Source organism: Prionailurus bengalensis, chromosome C1 (assembly GCF_016509475.1).
Source record: "Prionailurus bengalensis isolate Pbe53 chromosome C1, Fcat_Pben_1.1_paternal_pri, whole genome shotgun sequence".
NCBI lineage: Eukaryota > Metazoa > Chordata > Mammalia > Carnivora > Felidae > Prionailurus > Prionailurus bengalensis.
Genome location: NC_057345.1, coordinates 44,019,273 through 44,043,795, shown reverse-complemented (window position 1 = coordinate 44,043,795; position 24,523 = coordinate 44,019,273). Strand labels below are relative to the sequence as shown.

General features: G+C 55.4%; 1 protein-coding gene across 5 annotated transcripts in view; it reads left to right on the top strand.

Moving 5' to 3' along the window:
* The window catches only part of SSBP3 (single stranded DNA binding protein 3), a 164,037-nt gene extending 139,514 nt beyond the window's left edge, over positions 1–24,523 (top strand). For 3 of the 5 annotated variants that reach the window (XM_043575067.1, XM_043575065.1, XM_043575069.1), the window contains 11 exons: positions 3,068–3,134; positions 3,225–3,301; positions 10,798–10,886; positions 11,651–11,699; positions 12,319–12,354; positions 12,870–12,924; positions 14,300–14,370; positions 21,303–21,381; positions 21,633–21,661; positions 21,798–21,899; positions 22,682–24,523. In XM_043575067.1, coding sequence (XP_043431002.1) covers positions 3,068–3,134; positions 3,225–3,301; positions 10,798–10,886; positions 11,651–11,699; positions 12,319–12,354; positions 12,870–12,924; positions 14,300–14,370; positions 21,303–21,381; positions 21,633–21,661; positions 21,798–21,899; positions 22,682–22,711 — 684 coding nt within the window. In that variant the 3' untranslated portion in view covers positions 22,712–24,523. The remainder of the gene's footprint in view (positions 1–3,067; positions 3,135–3,224; positions 3,302–10,797; positions 10,887–11,650; positions 11,700–12,318; positions 12,355–12,869; positions 12,925–14,299; positions 14,371–21,302; positions 21,382–21,632; positions 21,662–21,797; positions 21,900–22,681) is intronic. The other 2 variants (XM_043575068.1, XM_043575066.1) reach the window with 1 other exon arrangement.

Below are 24,523 nucleotides of genomic sequence, written 5' to 3'. Positions count from 1 at the left end.
CATGAAGGGGAGATGTAGACAGGAATTAGAGACCCAACTTTTTGAGCAAGGTGGGACACTTGGGTGTACCTCAGATGAGGAAACAGGTCAGAGTGAAGAAGGGACTTCCCAGAGTCTTCCAGTAAGCTGGGATTAAGTTGGTCTGCAGCTCCTAGCCCAGTGCTGTTTCCTCTGCACCTCGCCCAATTCATTTAGCTTTCAGGGGTGTAAAAGTGCTGCCCCGGTCACCAAGTGGGCCTCCTCTGCCATCATGTGCATGGGCCCGAGCAGCGCCGTACCGCCCCACCCCCACCCCCACCCCAGCACATCCAGAGGAGGCTCTCCTTGGCCAGAACTGGCCTCCGCCCCATGGAGAGAACAGATGCTTCCTTATCATAATTGTGGCCTTTCCTCCAGCAATTAAGGGACACGAGAGGAAACATGTATGTTTCTATTTATCAATTAAGCATGAGCAAGTACCCAAGAGAGCAAATGGAGGATAAATCCGTCATCTGCACCTCGCATTACAAACCAATTGTCCCAACCTTCCCGCCACCCCCCATCGGAAATCTACGCTGATTTTCCGGTTTCCTGTGGGCTCAAGAAGGGTTTGCCCTCCGAGGAGGGATGTGCCCCTGTCACAGGTGTTGCACCTGGGTTTCGTGGAGAGTGCCTCGCTTGGGGCTGCAGGTTGAACAGGAGCCTCTGTGCCACCCCAGTGAGCCCTCCCCTGTGGCAGGTGGAGGAAGCAGAGGCAGCGGGACTTGGTCAGGTACATGTGACCTCCTGTGTTAGGGCAATGAGAAGGGCACGCAAGGGGACAAGAAGCCAAGGGTTGATGACCTGTCCTTACAAGCCCACTCTCCTAGCTGCCTTCCTGGCTACAGGTTCGGGGTTGTGTATAGAGAGAGCACTGGTGTTTTTCAAGCGAGGGCGGGTGGGTGGGTGGTGGTCATTGGGGTTCCGCTGGGCTTAGGAAGACTGAGATCGGATGTGTCAGGCAGCCCTCCCGTACGTGTCCCAGAGGAGTCCCCGCTGGCCCGGTGGCCGACTGGGGCAGGCCAGCTGAGTGACCGTGCACACGCTGCTGGGATTTGTGTATTCCCCGGGCAGACACTTGCTTCCTGTCCCTGCCCCGCGGTGCTGTACGAGAGGCACTGGCCTACTTCTAGGAGCCCGGATGACAGCCCCGGAGCGGCACTTTCCCTAGCAGGCTCTGAGAGTGTGTGCTCAGCATGTGCTTACGGTCCCATATATGAGCTGTTACTTTTCTTCCTTCTTACATTTGAAGGCTTCGGCCTTCTTGTGTGAGACCCTTTTGTTTCAGTCATCGCACCTCACCCTTCTCTTGGAGAGGAGGCTAGACTTGCCCTGTCCTCAGTTCAGGGTCCACCCCAGTGAGAGGAGGAGGAGGGAAATGACGCCCAGGCTCCCGCCGAGCCTCTGGGCAGCCCTGCTCTGCTCCTGAGTCCTGACACGGCAGGATCAGGGGAGCCCAAGGAGGAACTTCCTTTGAGAATAGCTGGTGTTGACACTGGGCTGCCTGGTGAGGGAGCGATTGCCGGCCCCCGTGGCTGCTCCATCAAGGTTAGGTGGGGGCATTCTGTGACCTGGAGGGTGCCCCGTCTACCTCAGCATCCTGGGGTCCCCCAAACCAGACAGCCTCAGAGGCAAGCAGGTCTCTGTCCTCTCAGAGTCCTGTAACTGGGGTCTAGAAATAGCCCAAACCCCAAAGTGGGGCAGACACAAAACCAGTCAAATGACTGAGAGCTTGGGAACCGGGGGAAAGGAAGCAGGGCTGGGAGAGAATGAGAGGTCGGAAGAGCTGAAATCCCAGGGGTAGAGAGACAGGCAGTGGAGACAGCAGGCAATCCCAGGTTTGTATGGCCTCCCGCAAGCACCCCCACCCACTAGACAGACACACACACACCCCCCTTTCTGAAGCTTGGGAAAACAGCGAGAGCTTGCCCCTTTGTTTACCACCACCTCACCCACAACTGGTTTAGAGCTTGTTCTTGGGCCAAAGGCACCCAGTTCCCCACTCAGACATTCCCCGTCAGTAGTGAGGGCTGAGGCTGGAGGGGACAGGCGTCCCTATCCCAGATGCTAACCCAGAGAAGCATTGGCACGTGCAGATGGGAAAAGGTGGTCAGCGTTCACAGAGGCTTTCCTCTCAAAGGCAAGGGCCTGTGTTTAGTCCTGAGGCAGAGGCTTCTAGAAGCAGACTTTTCCTTCCAGCTCTGCTTCCCTTTTTATTTTCTTCCCAATTGCAGCTGAAATAACTCCGGTCCCAAGTAAATCACTTGTAACAGGTTTTCACAGCAAGCATGCCAAGCATTCGCTTGGGAAACCCGTGCCACCCTGTCCTCACCTTCTTAACAGTAATCACACCGGCACCTGCCACTTGCACCAGGCTTTGGGGAGCAGGCTCTCATTCAGCATCCTGCTCGCCCCTCTCTGGGAGACCTCGTCTAGCCCCCCTGGGGTCGGAAGGGGACATTTCACGTGCTGGGTAAAGGCAGGGAGTTGGGAGCCTGAGTGCTCCTGCTGGCTCTGCCAGTTGATGACTGGGGGCAGTTGGGCCTGTGAACCTCAGTTTCCCCTTCCAAATCTCAAAGGCTGCCTCTGCGTTTGCTCCCTTCTTAGTGTTAGGATTTTTAGCTGGTGGCTCTCTCGGTCCCCACACTTTGGGGGAGGGGGTGGGTGAGTTACATCTCCATGGGGTGAAAGAAAGACAGGGTTTGGCTTAAACCATGGTGGCTGGGGTTCGGGAGGTGAGGACGGGAGGCATGTGGCCATGGAGGGGTGTATGGCAGGCGGTGCGGCCAGGGTGAGGCTGAGCTCCGGCAGGAACACAGACACGTGGAGACGGCAGGGTGTGATGGTTCCTGTCCCACCCACGCTGCACCTTCTACTGACGCCAGCTCCAGCCACCTGCTGCTCCTGGAGATCCGCACCCCCCCCCACCCCCAGCCAGCAGGTCAGGGAGGCCGTGGGTGGCCCCAGACGGGCAATGGAGAACTGGGGCAGGCTGGCACATCTCCCTCCATCCCCCAGCCGCTCAACACGGGCCTCACATCTCTTTCAGCCTCCAGGAGGAGTTCCTGGGACCCAGCCACTGCTGCCCAATTCCATGGATCCCACCCGACAACAAGGTAGAGAGAGCCGGGCGGGGCGGCCCACGGCCTGGGGAATCTGTGCTGTCTGCCCCTGCCACCTCACGGTTCATCTCCTCTCTCGTGCAGGGCACCCCAACATGGGAGGATCAATGCAGAGAATGAACCCTCCCCGAGGCATGGGACCCATGGGGCCCGGCCCACAGGTAACCACCTGTCTGTCTGTCCATCTCCCTGGCCATCTGTGTGCACCCGCCTACTCTCCTCTTTCCACAGTCTGTCAGTCCTTCCACGTCCCTCAGCTCACAGGGGTGAGGGGAGAGGACATGGCCAGGTTCCCAGCTGCCCTCTCTGTCCATGGCTGGGCTGGCCCCACACGCAGACAGGAGCAGCCCCTCCTTGGCAGGCGGCAGGCCGAGTTGAGGGGCCCCCAGGGAGCTGCAGGAGAGGGACAGCCGGGAGCCTTCTGGTTGGCAGATCCTCCCTTGGGGGAGGGAGTTGAGGAATTTGGAAGGTGGAGGGTCTGGTCCCCAAGCAGCGGTGTGGGTCCTCCGGGAATCCCAAAGCCTCCTACCCCGGGTAGGTGAACTTGAGCTAGCTCAGGGTCATGGTTTGTTATGACCCAGAAGTGGGACAAATGAGTGGCAGTCTTAGCTCTGCCTGCAACTCACCATTTGTCCTTGGGTGAATCATCTGACCTCAGTGGGCCCCGGCAGGCCTCAGTTCCCGACCGGTGCGGTACGAGGGGAGGAGTGTATCTATACCCATGGCTCTCAGCGATGCTATCCCAGCTGAGAGGAGGCCAGGCCGGCCAGGGCCCCTAAGACCCACTTCAACCCAGAGCTTCTACTGGTTTCATGGACTAGGCTCATAGGTAAGATTTCTTCTGACCAGAGGGGTTCCATTGTCATAAAGGACACCTCAGAAACCTCTGGAAGAACTTCTGTCAAGTGCCCGGTCTACTTCTTTACAATTACAGCCCAGTGGTCTCTCCTTGTGACCCAGTTCCCTGTTCCCCAGGACCATCGGGCAGAGGTCTGACAGGCCATTCCTGGTCTAGAACCTCATCACAGTTGGTTCCCATTCTTCTGACCATTTGAATGTGGCTCTGTCCCCTGTAGTAGCTGTGGCAGAGTGTGTGCTGATCTGTCTCAAAGAAGCTGGGAGTCTGAATAAGAAGGGAGTTTGATTTAGTGAGGTGGGGACGGTTTTGTCGTAGGGCGTTGCTTCCCTTTTCTGCCCTGCCTAGAAGCCCGCTTGTCTCTTCCCCGCTCCCTGCCTGCAGATGTTTGCATTTTCTGGGCCCCTCCCCAGGTTTCCGGTTCCCTGGAGGAGGAGGAGGAGGAGGAGGAGGAGGAGGAGGAGGAGGAGTGCTCCCGCTCACAGACACGTGCCCCGCTTTTGTAGCGAGAGGTGCCTGCCCACACCCACAGTCCTCCGCTCCGTCTGGAGTTGTATTTACAGCACACCCAGCCCACTGCTTTCTTCTCGGGGGTGGCTGCAACCTCTGTGGTGCTGAAAAATGTTAGGGAGGTCCTTGGCTTCTCTTGGCCCCACAAGCTCACACCAGTTGCGCCTCTGGTTTTCTCGTTTGTTTGTTTGTTTGTTTTTTCTTTCCTCAAATCCTTCAAAGCTTGTGTTTTCCCCAGTTCCTCTTAAGCCCCCAGAGAGTGGCCCCTTCCTGCCATGTGGCTGTCTCCAGCTGACCTCTGCAGGGCGGGTGGGAGGGGCAGCAGGGTCTGAAAGCAGAGCGTTCCGTCCCCGGAGTCAGGAACCTTTGGGTTCTTCTGCGGCACATGAGAGTTACTCTTGGGGTAGATAAGCAGTGACCTTGGACTTCCAGAACGTCCTGGGGGACCTGGGGACACAAGAGGATGGAGTGGGAGGCAGGAAAACTCCATTCCTATGCCCCCACGCGCCCCTCTGGGTCCTTGGAGGCTTAGCCGCTGCGTCCATCAAATGGGAAAGAGACCAGTATCTGCCATACAGAACTGTTCAAATGGGGAGGCTCGGGTTCTCAGTGTGATGCTTGGCATGAGGTACTCTTAATAAGAAGTGTGTGTTTTCCAACTTAGGGGCTTAAAATCAGTGTTTAGGATTCTAATTGTGCGGGTTTGATGACTGCTTTGAGCTGTTTGTGTTTTGTTTTTTTTTATTTTTTTTTCTGGCCAAGGCCATTAGCAGTTTGTTAAGCCTGTAGTAATATTGAGATTCTGGAAGCTGGGAATGGATGTCAGCAGACTGAGAACAGAATATTCTGTAAGTTTAGGACTTCCTCCTGGCTTAGCGGGCGTCTCGTCATGTCGGAGTCTCTGACCGGCAGTCTGGCTTACTGTTGTGGCATGCTTTAAAGAGGTGAGAGTGCTAAAGACTGGGGTCTTACCAGAAAAGGCCTCTCGGGTCCAGTGTGGCTCTCCTGGCTTCACCAAAGGGTGTGCAAGGGCAGAGCCCTCCCATAGGCCCTGACAGGCACGCCCACAGCCGAGGGAGGTACTAGCCCAGGGCAGCTGACCCACCCCCCTCCCCACCAACCACAGGGGCTCTGGAAATGTCTCTCTTGTTCTTTATTTGACTTTATTGTATCAATAGAGAGACCCCCAAAGTGCTTTGCCCAAGTCTCCTGTACCCCTCTGGGTAGAGTGCAGTCTGAAATTCCAGAGCCAGAGCTCCCTTAGAGCAACCCAGAACGTCTGCACCAGATGGAGGTAGAAGGGCTGGCCTGGTATGGGACAGGTTGTGGGGTCAGCCAGGGAGCAGGCACTGCAGAGCCTAGAAGCTTTGGACCCCAAGGCTGAGGGCAGGACCGCTATACCTCCTGACCCCGGCCCTTTCTGTGTGTCCCCTGAGGGTCCTGTCTTGGTCACTCCCAATGGACAGGAGAGACATGAACTCAGAACCTAGTGCTGGAAAACACGGTTCCAGCCACAGCTCAGCCTGGTTGGGCCTCTAGTCCCTCATCTGCAAAATGGACAGCCTGGTGATCACCTCGTGAGGTCCACTGTAGGTTTGGTAGAAACAGCATGAGGTACCTGCAGGGTGTCTCTTCCTAGAACAGGGGCTCAGGGAGGGGGTCCTGCTTCTGCCACAGCCTGGGATCTTAGAAAACAAGGCCAGCCCCTCAGGCAGCCTTTAGTAAGTACCACTGCATGCACAGTGCCGTACTGAGACCAAACACAGAGGTGGGAAACCATCAGCCTGTTATTCCAAGTGGAGAATAAGAGTGCTAATAGCCAGTGACCACTCCAGAACTTTCTGAACAAAGAATAGGTACAGTGTAGTCTTGGGGCTACTTTATAGATTTCAAAGCTGGACGGAGTGACATTTGTTCTTTTTGAGCCTGTGTTACATTTTAGCCTGAACGTCACAAAGGAACCAGCACACCAGGCATCGGCCTGCCCTGTTCCCTGAGCGTGTCAGACAGATTTTACTCTGATTTTGTGAAAGGGCCAGTGCCGAAAAGGAGGTAATATATCCACTTAGTTATAGTCTTTCTTTAAAGAACTGTGTCAGTATCAGATGGGAACGTTCTGGCTAAGTTCTTCAGGAGTGACTTCTGTTGATGTGAGGCTAAATCTGCAAGGGCTGCCGGCCGGGCTCCCGTGGACAGAACGCAAGGCCCCCTCAGAGGTGCTGTGGCTCATACACCCCGTGGGTACCAATTACCTTCGTTGCTGGTATTCAGGCTGGGGGGTGGAGCCAGCACAGGCTAGCATCAGATCGCCGTCCTAGCTTGTCTGCATTTGAGAAGGTTCAGATGAAGGATAGCCCGTGATCTCAGGGACAGTTCTGTGCCACCCAGAAGAAACCGCATCTCCCTGCCGATCCAGGATAGCCCGGCTCTTTGTGGCTACTGCCTGGGGCCCCGGCAAGAGGTGGAAGGATCATAAACCAGGCTAGAGGTGTGAGGGACTGCGTGAGGAGAAAGTGGGGCCACTCGACACTTCCCAGCGGGGGGCCCGTACAGGCCCCTGCTGCCCAGGAAACTACCCCATCAACCTGTCCTAAAGACTGGAATGTGGACCCTGGGGCGCCTGGGTGGCGCAGTCGGTTAAGCGTCCGACTTCAGCCAGGTCACGATCTCGCGGTCCGTGAGTTCGAGCCCCGCGTCAGGCTCTGGGCTGATGGCTCAGAGCCTGGAGCCTGTTTCCGATTCTGTGTCTCCCTCTCTCTCTGCCCCTCCCCCGTTCATGCTCTGTCTCTCTCTGTCCCAAAATAAATAAACGTTGAAAAAAAAATTTTTTTTTAAAAAGACTGGAATGTGGAATGTTCTTCCCCTACTTTAAGGTGAAGGTGGCGCTGGGCGGGCTACGGGCAGCACCGAGGAAGAGCCCCTCTGGGAGTTGCAGGAAGAAGGAGCAGGTCCCAGCTCTGCCAGCTGCCCAGTGCTTTCCTGTGTCCAGAGCTTGATGCCTGACCCAAGGTCCCCAGCAGGGAGGCCCTTCCTTGTTCCTGCAGGGCCTTCTGCCCAGCATCCAAGGTTCCTGAGTGGGGATGAGAGTGAGGGTACAGGAGGAAGGGGACCACCCCCATGGATGTAGCCAGCCCCATGCTGCCCTAAGGATCCCTCCCAGGCCTCCAGCTGTCCCTGCAGAGCCATGCGGATGGCAGAGAGGGAGGGAGCATCTGGCTGGTGGTCACACCTTGCAGTCCAGTGCTGTGGGCAGGCGGACATTGAGGGAAGAGAACCATTTCTGTGGAGTGTCTGAAACCATGCTTCCAAGCCCTCTGTGAAAAGGCTGGTGTTTTCCCCAAAGTTGACAGTCAGCCATGCTTTCACCCCTGAGTTACTGTGCACCTTTGAGCAAGTCTTTGGCCGCTCTGGGCCTATAGCTTGTCATCTTTGAAATGGGAAGGTGTAAGTGGCCTTCCAGGGTCTGGGCCTGTAGGAGGGAGGATCTGGTGGGCAACCCTCCCTTCTCGGGAAGCGCCGGGCTGGCTATTGGGGAGGCTCTGGAAGGTGGGGTAGACGGAGGAACAGCAGCTGGCACACCAGCGCCTCCCCCGAGGGGCCACACGCCACATGTGCAGGTGTGTTTTGGGAGTGAGCGCCTGGCTTGTCCTGTCCCCTCACCCACTCTGTGCCGCAGCATCCCAGGCTCCTCCAGCACCCAGGCCAGCCTCTACTGGCCCTGCAGCACCAACCGCTCTCCTGGGCGGGATGCCTCAGGATGCAGCAGTAGCCCCTGGAAGGGATCTCTGGCTGGAAGTTGGCCAGGCCGTACACCGTGGGAGCGTGGGCTGCCTGGGGAGGGGGCAGGCTTCCTGTCCTGCAGCGGTGAAGGCGAGGCCGAGATTCGTGTAGGGGCTTAGGAAGGGCCCTTTAAGACCTGAGGTTCTGTGACGCTTAAGGCGGCATTAAGGGCTTTGGTGTTCATTCTGCCGCTGAGATCCCAAATCAGCACACGCCTCCGAGAGCCGACAGAGAGCGCTTCAAAGCCGCCATTTCATTTGATCCTCCCAGACCTGTAAGGTTGGGAGCCCTCTGTCCCCGTGGTACAGGCGAGGGAGCACAGCGGAGGGTGGCAGCCGTGAAGCCAGGGCCAGGCCACGGGCCTTCAGCCACGGGGTTGCCTTGCTCGTAGCCGCGCGAGGGGCCGTCACTTTGCTTGTGCGCCGCAGTGTTTTAATCTTTAAAGCGGACTCGTGATGGGGCCGTTGTCATGACTGAGCCCGCTGTGCGGCCTGGCCCGGAGTGAGCACTGGGGTCACTTGTGCGGTTTGCCCAAAGTCACACACATGTGCCCAGCCTGGGGCTGGCTGTCCTGTGCTCTGACCTCAGATCTGGCTCCACCTGCCAGCGTGTGCCATTGTCTTTAAAGAGAGCCTGGCTCCTGCACGTTTCCGGAGCTGACTCTGGGGATGCGGGACTGCCTGAGGACCCCTCTGTGGCCACCCTCGTCTCCCTCCTCGATTCTCTGCCACTTGGCCTGGTGCCGCCCCTGTCACTGTCTACACCCCATCTGCGTATTCTCTTAGACTCCAATCCCCTGTCAGGGTGACCAGGCAGAGGAGATGGCCCCACAGCCGGTCCTTGGCTGGAGGACCTGCCACCAGCATGATGTTGGCTCTGAGCTTGTCAGCTCTGGCTCTTGGGCCTCCTGTGCCGTTCCTCTCCCCACCCGCCTTTCACCAGACGTGTGGGGAGAGTGTGGACCTAGAGGGTTTTTTTGGCTTTTTTTAAATGTTTATTTATTTTTGAGAGAGACAGAGCACAAGTGGGAGAGGGGCAGAGAGAGAGGGAGACACGGAATCTGAGGCAGGCTCCAGGCTCCGAGTTGTCAGCATGGAGCCCAATGCGGGGATCGAACTCACAAACTGTGAGAGCATGACCTGAGCCAAAGTCGGACGCTTAACCGACTGAGCCACCCAGGTGCCCTTGTAGATCCAGGTTTAAACCCCAGCTGGGTCATTGGCTTCCTGACTTTGGGTGGATCTTTCTCCCCTCAGACCTTCAGTCTCCTGTAAAGTGGGAATAACACTAGTTTCGTGGCAGTGTTAAAAGGACAAGCCAGAGACTGTACGTAAAATGTGTTATGTGCTCAGGTAACACTGGCTGTCCCTTTGCCATCAGATTTTCACCGACCTTACTTCTTTCAGATTCTACAAAGGCAGAGTTTAACCAGCCCAACCAGCCCAGTTTTACTTCCTGTCATTTACTCGTTCACTCCTTCATTGATTCGGCACCCAGTCTGTGGCGGCTGGTACGTGGAGTGACGCATGCACGAAAATCATTGAGATATAGTCCCCACCTTCCAAAGGTACTCGGAGCCTAGTGGGAGAGATGGCCACGTGGCCACGATCATAGCCCAGTGTGGTACGGGCTGTGGCAGGGGTAGGAGGATTACAAGGCATTTGGGGAGTGACTAGGGTGAAGCAATTAACCCTAAGAGGTGGGCAGGGAAGGCTTCGCAGAGGAGGTGCTCTTGGAGCTGGGTTTGGAGGATGTGTAGGCGCCCAAGTGGAGAAGGGAGGCAAGGTATTTATTTCTTCTGCAAGGAAAATAACACGGAAAGAGGGGTCAGCCGCAGCCCCGATAGGAGGTTCCTGATCCAGGCATTCCTGTGACTCACCGCACTCTGCCTTGGGGGGTTGTACTGAGCCCAGGTGGGACTCTTCCCTCAGAATTGGTGATTCCCCCTGAGTTTTCTTCCTGCTTCTCCAGCACTGTGCTTGGTGAGGGCCCCACATGCCGACACCTGAGTCAGGTGACCTGGGTTGGGGGACAACCCAGGCGTGGGGCAAGGTGGGGGATCTGTACATGCTGGGCCTTGGGGACAGCCACCAGCCAGGCCTTTGCGGGTCCTCTCCCCTTCCACGTTCAGACCCAGCCCCTGCCCCCAGGCTGCTGGCCGTTTCTTCTCCCTCGGAGTTCCTAAAGTGGGCAGGTGTTCGCCAGTTGGATCTGTTACGAGTCCGCTCCTTTCCACCCACCTGAAACCCAAGATGAGAGGGCTTCCTGGACCTCCACATGCTTTTGAGAGAAACCATCCCGAGACCCCTGAAGATGTGTTTCAAGTTGTGACTGTCCCTCTGTGCTGGCTTGTCATTGTGGCCCCATCCCTCGGCTCCCACCCCCCTCACCTTTTTTAACGAACGTGTTTTTTTTCTCATCAAATCCTTTCCACAGACTAATCCTCTTGCTTCTATTCTGTTTGTCTTTCTTCCCCCCTTCCCTCTCCGGTGCCCCTTCTCCTTCTCATAGACTGACCCTTGGTTATCGTTGCAGAATTACGGCAGCGGCATGAGACCACCACCCAACTCCCTCGGCCCCGCCATGCCCGGGATTAACATGTAAGGCAAAAAGGACCTTGCTGGCAGCTCAGAGCCCATGGCTCCCCGACCCTCTGCTGGCCCCCCCAAAGACTCGTGAACAGAGTCATTCTTGGCACCTCTCTGGACCTCAGGCCTCTCATCAGTGGAGCCGGGGATGCTGGCGATAGATACTTGGATAAGAGCTCATATGGTCCCGTATGGGGCTCATCCGTCCTGGGTGTGTTTCTGAGCCTGCTGTGTGGATTAGCCCGCCTGCTCCTCATAGCCCGGTGAGGTGGTTATCGCCCCCATTTACAGATGAGGTAACTGAGGCACAGAGAGGTGAAGTAACTTGCCCCTGCTCACAGGGCTCTTAAGTGACGGGGCCAGGATTTGAACCCCGGTACAACTGGCTGCTGTTGTAGTGCTTGAGTGGTTCTTAACCCCCTTTCGGGGATAGATCCCCATGAGGATCTGTGGGTTCCCTTCCTGGGAAGATGCACATGCAGAGGCAGTTTTATATACTTGACACGTTTTTCACGTAATTTAGAGGAGCCTGTAGATTTCTAGCCGTGGAGCTGCCCATTACTGCCCGAGAACCAAGTGTGTAAGGCCCTAGGGCCGCACGAAGGATTTCCTGTTAGTGATGTCAGCCCTCTCGTTCTGGCGCTTCCGGCACCGCCCCCCTTGGGGTCAACAACACCTTTTTCATTGTTGCCATCTCTCTCCTCTCTCTCTCTCTCTCTCTCTCCCCCTCTCCCCGTCTCCCCATCTCTCTCCCTCCCCCTCCCTCCCTCTCCCAGGGGCCCGGGAGCTGGCAGACCCTGGCCAAATCCTAACAGTGCTAACTCAGTGAGTACCCACATCGAGTGGGAGGGGTTTCTAGGCTATGGGGTGGTCCTGTCCCCAGGTTGGGGGTATCATGAAAGGGCAGGGATGCAGCAAGAGTCCACTTGACTCTTGCCAGCGGGAGCCCCACCTGTAAGTGGAGGCTTGGGAGTAACATTCCCGGGGCCTTCAGGGTTTGGGCCCCGGCCCAGCCGGCTGATGGGCAGAAAGCCTGTGTGAGCTGAGAGCTTGCTCAGAGAGCATTGTCCACACAGAAGCATCTGGTGATCCTCTCCCCCCGGCAGGGCTGGCTTCTAGTGCTCAGGGGAAGGAGCTGGAAAGGGGCTCAGCACAGACAGTCTGGGGAAGAAGGCCAGAGGGGTGGGGAGAAGCTATCACTCTCCTGTCCTCTCACACTGGAGGGTCTCCCCTGCCCATGCCCCCTCAGAGCTCCCTGCCAAGGCTCTCGGGATCAGTTCAGTGTAGGCACTGGGCTTTGCTCACACCCCTGGCCCCCTCCTGGGGTGTCCCACAGCCTTTCCTAGCAAGAGGGGGTGGGTCCCCAAGTGGATTTGGAAGCCCAAGGGTACTGAGTATCAGAGGAAGGGATTCTGACACGTGGCTGCCCACCTCTTGTTTTTAGATTCCATACTCCTCCTCATCACCTGGTACCTACGTGGTAAGTGTGTGTGGGTTCGGGGCATTGGGTGTCCAGCCACATGTGACTGAATGTGCAAGAGAACTTCTCCAGGGTCCCTGTCTCTTTCCCTTTCAAAACACACTCCGAGCACAAGTTCTAAACTCTGCTAGAACCTGCTGTCATTGTTCAGGTACCTTCTGGGGGCCCGGAAGTCCCCAAACAAGACCTAGAGTTGGGTCCCCATCTTGGGGGCTGACCAGTGGCCTAGCTGGTTTCCCCCACAGACTTCTGGTTCCACCAGTCGGCGTGTGAACACATACACGCACACCCACAGCTGCCTCTGGGTTTGAAGAAAGGCGGCGGGGGGGTGGGGAATCCAAGTCCAGCTCCCTTGGGGCTTAAACACTTGGGCTCTGCTTGAGCTTTAACGAGACCGGGATGCCAGGCTGGGCCCTGGAGGAACACTTGACTTTGGTGTGGCCGGAGCTCGGGGGTTTCTCCCGACCTGGGTCATGGCCATGGGTTCCTCACGTCAGTTTTTATCTCATCTCCAGGGACCTCCTGGCGGTGGTGGCCCCCCAGGAACACCCATCATGCCTAGTCCTGCAGGTAAGAAGCCTTGGGGAGAGGGTGCCATCGAGAGAGTTAGGGGGTCCTGGAGGGGTCCCAGTGCAGGGCCAAAGCTTACCAACCACCCTTCCTGAGCAGCGTGTCCCCCACCAGGCATGTCAGCATCAGGTGTTTAGGAGGAAGGAGGTCCTCGGTGCCCCTGACCTTCCCTGTGGCCTTCACAAGGTCACTCCTCCTCTCTGGTTAGAGGGAGAGGCAGGGCAGAGAGCTCCAGGAACGAGGGGGTCTCACTGTCCTCAGCTCGCACTGGTTGGCAAGCACCCTTTCCCAGCTGTGGATTTCTCGATGACTGAAAAGGGGCTTTGGGCTTCTGACATCCTGGAACCAGGACTCTTAACACCATGTCTCTTGAGTTCCCAGAGCTCTTGGCTTCTGGTCCTCTATACGGGAGATCTCTTCTCCCTCTTTCTCTGATCAGAAGAGGGCGTGCGTGCACACATGTGGGCATGTGCACACATGCACACACACACACACACACACACACACACACAGCTTCACAGTTGCGTTTCTTTCCCAGCTGAGAATAACACACCACCATCTAGAAGGAATCCCACGGACAATCTACCCACCCAGAAAATAAAAAGTGAGACGTGGTTGGATTTCTGCCCTAGAAAGAAGATGCCTGCTCCTGATAGAAACATGTTAGCTGGTTTTCTTAGGAGACTTTCCTAGCTAATTGGGGAGACGGAGGGGTCCCTCTCTCCCCAGACTCCTCGGCTCCCAGTGGCAGGGAAGCTGCTTATCCATAGTCTGGAGCTAGCGGCGGCTGTGATGTTCCGGCCCCCACTCCCGCTCCCTCTTTCTGCTGCTGCATTTTTATGAGCCGCATGACCTACATTCAGACTGGGTCACATTAAACCACTGCATATGTTAATGTGTCTCCAGCCCCATGCTTTCCTCTCCCTCCTGCCCCATCAGCTTGGCAAGGTGGCCCCTGGGTAATTTGTGGCGTTTCGCGTTCCCCAATTTGATCAAAACCCCTGGGCGGGACTGGGGGAGAGCGCAGCTGGTGGTCTGGCCGTCCCTGCGTGGTCCCTGGCAGGGTCTGGGGACCAGGTTGTTTTCGGGTAGGGAGATGAGAATTTGAACCTGCCACCCCCGCTTTGCCACGTCCACACTGCTGTCCACACACCCTGGACTTCTTTGTTCCAGGGTTGAGCAGTTTTCACAGTTGAATTTTCTGTGATTAAAAACTTTGTGAATCTTCATTAAATACAAATTAGCCAGAAAATGGTGGTACTTAGAGGAGATTTTAGGTGATAAAATACAAAAGAATGAGTTCAAGTGCCACGAGTTTGTTTTAATTAAGAAATGAATTAATCACCCCGACTTGTGGGTTTCCACTGTTCTACAGATTCAACAAATTCCAGTGACAACATCTACACAATGATTAATCCGGTGCCGCCTGGAGGCAGCCGGTCCAACGTAAGTCCGCTTTCTAATAATTTACATATCAGATACCATAACAAATCATAATTAACTTCATCAGCTGAGGGGAAAGCAAGTTTAATTGATTTCAGCCATTTGTTACCAAAGACGAATAAAATAAACCGTCAGAAAAGCGATTAACTCTTGGGCAAATCGGTTCCCGTTCCGCAGCTGGCCGGGGGTGGAGAGGTGCCCTCCCCTCTGGCCAGAGCGGCGCACCCAGCCTCACTGTGGGGATCCCTGCCACCCTGAGTGGGGTGTCAAGGAGGGAGAGCACTAGGCTGCGGGTGGACGCGGGTCACTCCCCGCTCCGCCGACCGGCTGTGCCCCCCCCCAGGCAGTCAATCACCCTCTCAGGTCTGGAGCTGTGGGTCCCTGAAGCCCATCTGGGGACCTGCCTGCCCTGTGCCTCCAGCCCCTTTGGGAGCCCTGTGACTGCAGCTTCCTGGTCTCTCTTGGGGTCATTGCCTGCCTCCCACCCCCTTCCTTCTTGGCTTCTCCAAGTTCCAGCCCCTCGTAATGTAGGAGCTCCAGTTCCACCTTGTCTGACCCCTGCCCATCCACTCCCTCCCATGGCCTGTGTCCCCTGCTGGATGGCACTTGACTGTGCAGCCATAGCCCGTCCCCTTCTCCCAGCTGGGAGCTCCCCGAGGAGAGGGCCGGTCAGACTCACCTCTGGAGACAGCCCTTCTGCACCAGCTGGGGAGGGGACTCGGACTGGCCTTGCGCTTGGGGAGCCCAGTGTCTGGAAGGGAGGCTGCTGTGTGACCAAATGAACAGTCTGGACTGCAGAGCCAGGGGCTCTGGGTGTTGGGGCCCCAGTGGTGTTCTGGCCTTTTGGGGTGCTTCGTTTGGTTCTGTTGGTTTGGTTCCTGATGTGACCCCTGAAGCACCCACTGTGCTAACTGCTGATTGGGAGCTGCCCCATGCTGGACCCTGCACGTATTTAATCCTCTGGCGGCCTCTGAAGGGGGGAGGGTCTTTGGATCCTCCTGGGTTAGGGAGAGGGACCTAGAGAGGGGTCCCCTAGAGAGGAGTCACGTGACTGAGAAGCGTGGGAACCGCACTCCTTAACCATTGCTCCGCTGTCCCTGTCCCTCTCCTGGGCAGCCAGCACCCCTCCCACCCCAGCCCCATCACCCCTGCTACCCGTTAGGGTGACTGGCCATCAGGTTTTAGCATTAAAAGCTCTGTGTCTCAGGAGACGACTTCCCAGGACACACTGTCCTTGGTTTGGGCAGTGGATGCCAAAGGGTGGGTGGAAAAGTGTAAGGCTCTTCCAGCAGCCCAAAAGCCAGGGACTGAGCTCACTGTGTTCAGTGTCCACTGGAAAGGGCATAGGTGACCTTCCTGCCACGGCCGCCGCCGCCACCTCTCCCAACCGTGGACGCCAGTGGTCCCGGCCTGTGGCTCCCAATGAACCATCCACGTCACGGCTCCGAGGGCCGGGCTCCAGTGCGCTGGGGTCAGGGGCCCCGATGGGTCCGCCTGGGCTCTGTCCGCAGATGAACCGCTGTGTTCTGTGTTGAGGTTGCGAGGGTCTCCTCTTCCACATTGTGAGTCGGGGGCCGTGTGTTCTGGGAGTTGAAAGGATGACAGGTCTGCCACGAGCATGGCCCAGACAGAAGAGAAGGGGAGGGGCGGGGAGGCGGAGAAGGGGAGAGCACACAGGGGGGCCCCGTTGCACGGGGCTGGGGTGAGACAGCACGGCCTTCTAACCCAGCCCCGGCCGCCTCTGCCACCGCGTCATTCCCTGTCTGGCTCCGTGAACGGAGGACAGTACGTTTTCTGAGGCTGCACCCGAGTCCTGAGCGGCAACACAAGGGGATTTGAAGCTGCAGAAAGCAAATGAAAGATGGTTGTTCTCTTGTCCAAATACAAGCTAGACTTTGCTCATCTCTGCCTGTTTGGCAGTCAGCACCCAGTTGATTTGGCAGATTTCATTTGGGGTGTGAACTTCTTACCTACTGAATGTCCCACACACCTTGTGCCCGGCACTGCTACGAAAGGAGACAGGGTGCATACTTAGGATGCCAGGCTTTCATGACGAAAGATTCTGATCACTCCCCAGTCAGATCTCCTCAGAACATGCAGATGCGCTTAACGAGACCTTGGACTCTGTAGAAGCAGAGAGGCTCAGGTGCACGCCCGCACGGTGGCTGGCATCACTGCTGGCCGGAGAAAAGATGGTACGAGGTCGGCCCGCTGTGACGTCTTCTCTCATTGGAGATCCGTTGAGCTGAGCACGCAGAGAAGGAATTACAGTAAGAGAGAAGCGTATGTGCTGTTTCTCTAGAACTGCTCAATGATCTTTCAGGGGGCCGCCAGGAGCCTAGAAGAGAATGAGCAGACCTCACCTGGGTCGCTTGGGGTGGTTGGGGGGGTTGCGACAAAACCTCATCGGCCAAAGTAGCGACTTTTGTTCTGGAAATGAGATGGCCTGAGAGCATGTCACCGGTAAAGGGCAGCCGCGTCATATAGGACTTTCTCAACTTCTTTATTGAAACTGTAACTTACTTGGAGTCCAGCTTGGACCTCACAGGTTCATCTCACCTCTGTGCTTTAAAACCATTTTCCCCGAGCGAGGACTCCATGATGACGACGTCCAGTGTGCTTGGGAATGCTTAGAAATCACAGACTTCAGAGACGGGACAGCCCACCTGATGAACTTCCGGATGCAGAGGACCCGACTGGCAAGCGCTGGTCTCCCTAAACCAGCCTGTAGATACAAAGGGGATGGACGTGTTTGGAGAGCTGGAAGTGAATTCCTACAGGTCCAGAAACGTACGCAAGTCCGCAAAGTCCTAAGTACTCCACGCGCAGACGTTGTCGTGGAGAGCGTATGTGGGTGTTGCCGTGTTGGACCGACTCCAGGGCTTGATGAGAGCACGGCAGCAAGTCAGAGTGAATCGTACGTTTGCCCCTGTGTTCCTTTAGCACTACATAAAAAAACAAAAAGGCTGGCCTGGAGGCGGCAGGGAAATCAGAGAGGGATTAGAGGAAAAGCAAGCACCTTTTACCCCATTGCAGGCTCGAGGGCAAGATGGGTCACCAGCAGCTCCACGGCCCGGGTTTGCTGCCCTGCTGTGTCTTCTCAATCTGGCGGGGGCCCACCCAGGAATGTGTTCCCAAAGGGATGCTCAGGGTATAGGCTTCGTCAGGTCGGACTGATGACCTCGCTTGAATGGATTATCTGAGACATCTACCTGACAAACCATGCTAGCTACCTCTTTGTACAAAACTTTTTTCTAATCTTAAAAAAAAAAAAAATGCAGAGCAAAAATACCCTATTATAATACAGGACGGAAAGAAACATGATTTTTAAATTGCTTTTTAGTGTTTTATTTATTTTTGAGAGAGAGACAAAGAGCGTGAGCAGGGGAGGGGCAGAGAGAGAGGGAGACACAGAATCAGAAGCAGGCTCCAGGCTCTGAGCTGTCAGCACAGAGCCTGATGTGTGGTTCGAACTCATGAACTGTGATATCATGACCTGAGCTGAAGTCCGATGCTTAACCTACTGAGCCACCCAGGCGCCCCAAGAACATTTTTAAATCAAATGTAAGTAATATGTGTTTAGTCAGTCCATTACATTTAGTTTTTTTAAAAAAAATTAAATGTGTGTGTGTGTGTGTGTGTGTGTGTGTGTGTGTGTGTGTTAATGTTTTATTTATTCTTGAGACAATGACCATGAGCTCATGCATGAGCGAGGGAAGGGCAGAGAGAGAGCGGGACATAGAATCTGAAGCAGGCTCCAGGCTCCGAGCTGTCAGCACAGAGCCCAACGCAGGGCCCAAACCCAACAACAGGGAGGTCATGACCTGAGCTGAAGTCGGACACTCAACAGGCGCCCCAAATTTGTATGTTTTAAGAATACGTAGTAATATAGCCTGGAAAATTGAAGTAATCCAATAAAGAGTCCAGATAAATTGTTGTTTTTCTCACACAAACCGTTTATTTATTTAACTAGTCCTCTACCAACTGCTGCTGTTAACTAGCCTGACTGTGGTTTTATTGAAATGATAGCACTTACGTAACAAAATAACGAACACAGAATCAACAAGTGGTGTAGAGACAGCTGTATGTCCCCTGGCAAGTGCATGAAGTTGGACCGCTGCTCCACAGTGAAACCCAGAATCTCTCCAGAGCACTCAACCCTCGACATGCACATCCGCGCTGAAACGATAAAACGTTCCGAAGAAAATATAGGCATAAATCTTTGTGGCCCAGGTAAAAGCAAAGCCTTCCCAATGACACCAAAAGCACGGGTGACAAAAGAAAAAAGTAGATAAATTGGACTTCATCAAGATTTAAAACTTGCATGCTTCGAAGGAGCGCCATCAAGAAGGTGAAAAACACAGCCCGCGGAGTGGAGAAGATATTTGCAAATCACGAATCTGATACCGGACTTGAATCCAAAATACGCAAAGACCTCTTCGAACTCAGGCATGAAAAACCAGCCCAATTTAAAAAGTGGGCCGACAATCCAAAATAGACTTTCCTGCCAAGATGTACCCGTAGCCAGTAAGCACACAAAGGTGCTCCGCTTCGTGGCCATCGGAGGGATGCACGTGGAAAGCACGAGACAGTGCTGCACGCTCACTGGGCTGGCTGTCACCAAGAAACCGTGCCAGCGCGGGTGAGGCCGGGAAGACCCTGGAGCCCTCACACGTGGCTGCGGGGAATGTGAAATGATGCGGCTGCTTTGGAAAACAGCGTGGCGGTTCCTCGAAAGCTTAAACAGAATGACCACAGGACCCTGCGATTCCACTGTTGGGTAGGTATCTACCCAAGAGAAATAAAAACCTGTGTCCACATAGTAATCGTCCACCAGCATTCACAGCGGTGTTATTCATAATAGCTAAAAAGTGGGAGCAACGCGTCCGCCGACTGAACGGATAAATAGAACACAGCCTCTCCGTGTAATGGAACATGATTTGGCCAGAAGAAGGAAAGAAGTACTAACTGATGCCCCAACCCGGACGAACCTCGAAGACCTGCTGAGCGAAGGAAGCCAGCCGCAGAAGAAGGTCATATGTGTCCGGAATAGGCAAATCCATAGACAACAGAGAACAAATTAATGGTTGTCTGGGGCTGGGGGTTGGAGGGGGATGGGGAGTGACCGAACGGGTACAAGGTTTCTTTACGGGGTGATGAGAGAGTTCTAACGTCGATCTGGTGGTGATGGCCGCACACCTGCAGACATGCTGAAAACCACCAAACTGTGTGCTTGCAGTGGGCCAGTTGTACAGTGTGCGAATTCCAGCCCGGTCAAGCGGTTAGAAATAATAATACACGAGAAAACATAAAGTTTTAAAAAGATGCTTGTGTTGAAGGCAGAACATGCCGTTGTTTATGACATTAATCGCGTTTGGGGGGCTGTTTTGTCTGATACGACTGTGTCCTGAGTTGGCTCCTTAAAAAGTCCATCACCTCCTCTCACTTGGATGAGTAAGTGTGAAATTTGTTGCCAGGTGTCAAAAATGTGCCTCGGTGCCTGTGAGTGGCCCTGGGAAGCCTCTGGGGAGGTGAGAGGCGGGAGGCAAGGGGGCCGCCTCTGTGGTACATGTGAGTGGGTGGTGGGCGCGAGGGAGCGGCTGGCACGCTAGCCACACCCCTGCAATGTGGGCTCCGGCACCCTGTGCTGCCCCCTGCCTCTCTGCTCACGCAGGACCCCTACCTAGAATGACTTCTGTGGCCTGTCTCCCCCTGCCCAAATTCTGTCCTCAGTTATTTTGGCCCTCTGCCTCCTCCTCCATGCAGGGATTCAGATTTCTCTGCCCTTTCCCCAGTGCCTCTTCCTGAAGACTTGGCCATGCCTTGTCTGCAGCTCCCTTTGGAACTCAGCACCTCTGCCCTGTGGGGTGGTTGGGTGTCTATAACCGTGGACTCCCCTTCCGGGCTGAGGCTCGGCTGTGACTCAACTCTGTGTCCCTCGCCCCTGGCATAGGCCAGATGCCAAACAGTCCTCCTTTCTGCCGTGTCCACCCCTGTGCATCCTGACGTCTGGTCTGTATCACAGGGCCTAGGCTCACCAGACTGGGCTCAGCCATCCCTTCTCAACCATGGGATATGATCTCTGGCCTTTGGTTGCTACTTTTCTGAGATCATTCATTCTACCGCCCCCTCCAGGTCCAAGGCTAGGGGTAGAGCAGATTCCGCCTCCGGCCTCTTGAGCCGCCTGCCCTGCCACCACTTCTGCCTGGGGGACTCATCAGTGGCCTTCCTCTACATTGTCCCCAGGAGAGAACTCTAGTCCCCCGCCCAGCTTCTCCCCTGACCCCCCAGTCACTCAGTAGACCCGATCTCCTCACCTCGCCCATGAAACTCCATTTCTGAGGATTCGCTCAGAGGAGGCTGGTGGGACTCAGGCTCAGGCTGCCCGCGCCCCAGTCCCCGCTCCTCCCGTCTCCCGGGGTCGGGGGGGGGGGGGACCTCTGGCAAAGAATTTCCCACTCTCTGTGCTTCACATTCCTTACCTGTAAAATGGGGGTGAGAGACATTAATACCTTTGGCCCCTGGCTGCGCACAGTCACCCATTTGCGTGTCTGTGTGAGGTTCTGACTGAGTCGTCACACGCTCCGTCCCAGGGATAGAGCCTTATTACGGGGTCCGTGACACTTGGTTAGAGAGCTGTCCCAGAACCACACTGTGTAGCCTTGGGCTGGTGTCTTTCCCTCTCTGGGCTTGTTTCTTCATTTGGAGCGTAGGGAAGACACCCCTGCCCTGCCCAATTCCGAGAGCCAAGGGGAGGAACCAGCTCCGGCCTCCTGGCAGCATCAGATAGCCACGCGGTGTGCCCGACGGAGGAACCCAACCAGATGGAAGCTCCCTGAGGGCACAGCTCCTTTGTAGCTGGGTGTGGGAGCCCGTGAGGGGGTGCCGAGGGCCTGGGGCCCACTCAGCCACCACGCCCTGTGCTTCTCCCCCAGTTCCCGATGGGTCCAGGCTCGGACGGCCCGATGGGAGGCATGGGCGGCATGGAACCACACCACATGAACGGATCGTTAGGTAAGCGGGCGCCAGCCCCGTGGTCATGCTGCACCCCGCGCGACCCTGCCCGAGCAGCCTTCTTTGGCTCAGCCGGGCCTGGTCTACCCCACTGACCTTGGCTGGGCACGTAGAAAGATCCCCAGAGATACAGCCAGGACAGAAGATCGTCTGCACAGAAATAGGGTGGGATTTGGGTGGCTTTGGAGACCTAGCCACGGAAGAACAAACAAGAAACTGAATCCAGATTTTCCTTCCTTCCTTCCTTCCAGGGTCAGGTGACATAGATGGACTTCCAAAAGTGAGTGTGTGTTCTGTGTGTTGCTCCCTGATCACATCCACCTTGCCCCAGCCCTGAGGCCCCAGAAAGCTTTTCTCCCCATTGGGTGGGCAGGGCTCTGGGGCTCTGGGGCTCACCTCGTCTCTCCTCTCCCCAGAATTCTCCTAACAACATAAGTGGCATTAGCAATCCTCCAGGCACCCCTCGAGACGATGGTGAGCTAGGAGGGAACTTCCTCCACTCCTTCCAGAATGACAATGTAAGTGCTGCATGTATCCCTCCCCCCAGTTTCGTCCCTGGATCATCGTCTTACCACTGGGGCCGGGGACTAAATTACTTAAGTTGTAGTGCCTGCTGGCCAGGACCAGCCTGGCAGGCTGGTGTCCCAACAGCTGTGCCTCTGGCTTTCACCTTGGTCCTTTTTCTGTACAAAGTGCAGGGCCCTCTCTTCCCCGCCGCATGGCCTCCAACCGCTGCCACCCCGACCACTGGCAGGACCTTCTGGAAGCCTCTACAGGGAGGCACATCACCTCCCAACACTGATAAAGCTGACCGGGCTGGGAAAGCCCTGGGTTGGGACTCAGGAGGCCTGGGCTCTGGCCCGCCGGGCCTCTGAGGGGGTCTGCTTCTGTCTGTCCTGGGGAGGAAGGTTCATACCACCAGAGATTTCCTGGGATCCCCACGCAGAGGGCCTGGCTTCTATTTACATTCTCGTATGAAGAAACAATGTCATGATTCTGAGAACCCCAGACTAGCTCCCCCCAGGACACCCTGGGCGAGCTGCAGGAAAGCAGCTGTGTGGGGAGGGCAGTGTCGGCTGCTTCCTCGGCTGGGAAGAGGGGATTTGAGAAGGGAGAGGTGTGGGATGGGGGGGCGGGTTGTGATAGCAGCCCCCAGAGCTCCCACGATGCGGGGGTGGGCACAGTCTAGTGCTGAGCGGGCAGAGCCCTCGCAGGCTTCCCCACCCAGGCACGCTCCCAGACTGGCCCAATCTAGCCCACACTGGCCCTCATGGCCCTGTCTCTGCTTCTCCCCTTCCAGTATTCTCCAAGCATGACGATGAGCGTGTGATCCCCTCCTCTTCTCCGAGACGCTGAGAGAGCCGGCATTGCAGGCGGGAAGATGCCAGAAATTATGCAAGAAGAAGTGAGGTGTCATTACCCAGGAGCTGGGGGAGGGGCGTCTCCCTGCTCCCCCTCAGCCCCCACCCTCCTCCTCCAGTCCCCCCCACCTGTCCCAATTTTAGTTTCATGCAATAAAAAGGCCGAACTTTTTATTCCATAAAACATGAAGGACAAAACTCAAAATAAAAATATATTTCAAGTCAATGACCAGAAAAATCCCACCCCTTGCCCTTTCCCAAAAGGACCTTTTATGTACATGACACTTTTTTGTTGTTTTTTGTTTGTTTGTTTGTTTGGGGTTTTACCGTTACTGGGATTTTTTAATTTGTTTTCAGGGGGGTTTTTTTGGGGGAAAAATTTTTAAAAATGGAAGCTTCTAGCAAGTCCCCCACCCACCCCACCCCAATCAACCTCTTTGCTTTCTTCTTTAAAAAAAAAAAAAAAAATAGAAAAAAAGAAAAAAGGACCAAAAAAAAAAAAAAAAAAAAAAAAGCCCTGCTGTCTGTCTGTACCCAAGCCCTTCCACCAGGAAAGCTAGTCTAGGTGTGAGATCTCACGCTGTCTTTGTAGCCATCTAAAAATAATAATAATAATAATAAACTGGGCAGTTTACAATCGGTGGTTTCTTTCAAAAGGCCTTTTTTGGAAAGAGACAAGAAAGTCCCCTTTCTCCACTTGGGGTTTTTGGTTTGTGCGGATGGGCAAACAAGGGGTGGGAACCTGTTTTGTTTTCGCTTGGTTTCTCCCGGCGAGGTGGCCTCAGCAGCTGCACAACTGGGACCCCAGAACCACCCCCTCCCGTACGTGGCCCGAGGGGCCAGACCACCTGACCGCTTTCAGGACTCCGCCACAGCGGAGACTCGCTGTGACCCGGTGGCATGCACTGTGTTCCCAGGACTGCTTCCTCCTCTCTCTCTTCTGGACCTTCCCCTGCCCGGCCTCCCTGCCGCTCCAGCCCTCTCCTCAGCCCCCACCCCAGTCTTCCCAGCGAGAATCCTGCCAGCTGGGTGGTGGCCTGGACGGAGCGCAGTGGGGGAGGCCGCCCCCAACAGGATGGCTATGACCTGGGACATGGCAACCGTGACCCCCGCGTTCTCGCCCCGTGGCCCTGGCTCGCATCGTCCTCGTCGTGTGTGCTCGTGTGTGCGGGCACTGTAGGGCTGGAGTTTGGGTTTCCTTTTGTTTTGGGTTTTTTTTTTTTTCTCTTGATTCTTGCTTCTTTTTCAAAGATGGGAATTGACCAGAATTGCTCTGTATACGCTTGGAACTGGATGGAAAGACTTTGGAATAGCTGTTGGGGGGGCGGGGGACACCAACAACCAAACAGACGTGCTGTTTCCGGTCCTGTTTTTATTTTCAAAAACCGACAAATGCGACAGTGGAGCCTGTCCCCTCCCAGGAGGGGTGACTCATGGCCTCCCTCACCTCACTACCCCCATTGAACCTCTGTGTCTTGCCCTGAAGACACCCGAATTCTTTGTACATTTACAGCCCCTCCTCCCTGCTCCCCTGTAGCTGCTGTTTGTTTTCCTCCCTCCCCTTCCTGATCCATGTATATCATACTATGTGAGATACCATCTGCCTGAAAAAAGACCTTGTGCGGATTATTGGGAACATTGTAGCTGTTTCTGTGTTTTTTCTTACCTTGTAGTCTGGTTCTGAATTAAGAGAGGAAAAAAAAAAAGTAATTATGATACATTGTAGTTTGTGTACGATATATGTTGATAACGTTTTATTAAAGGGACATCTTTTTTCCGCA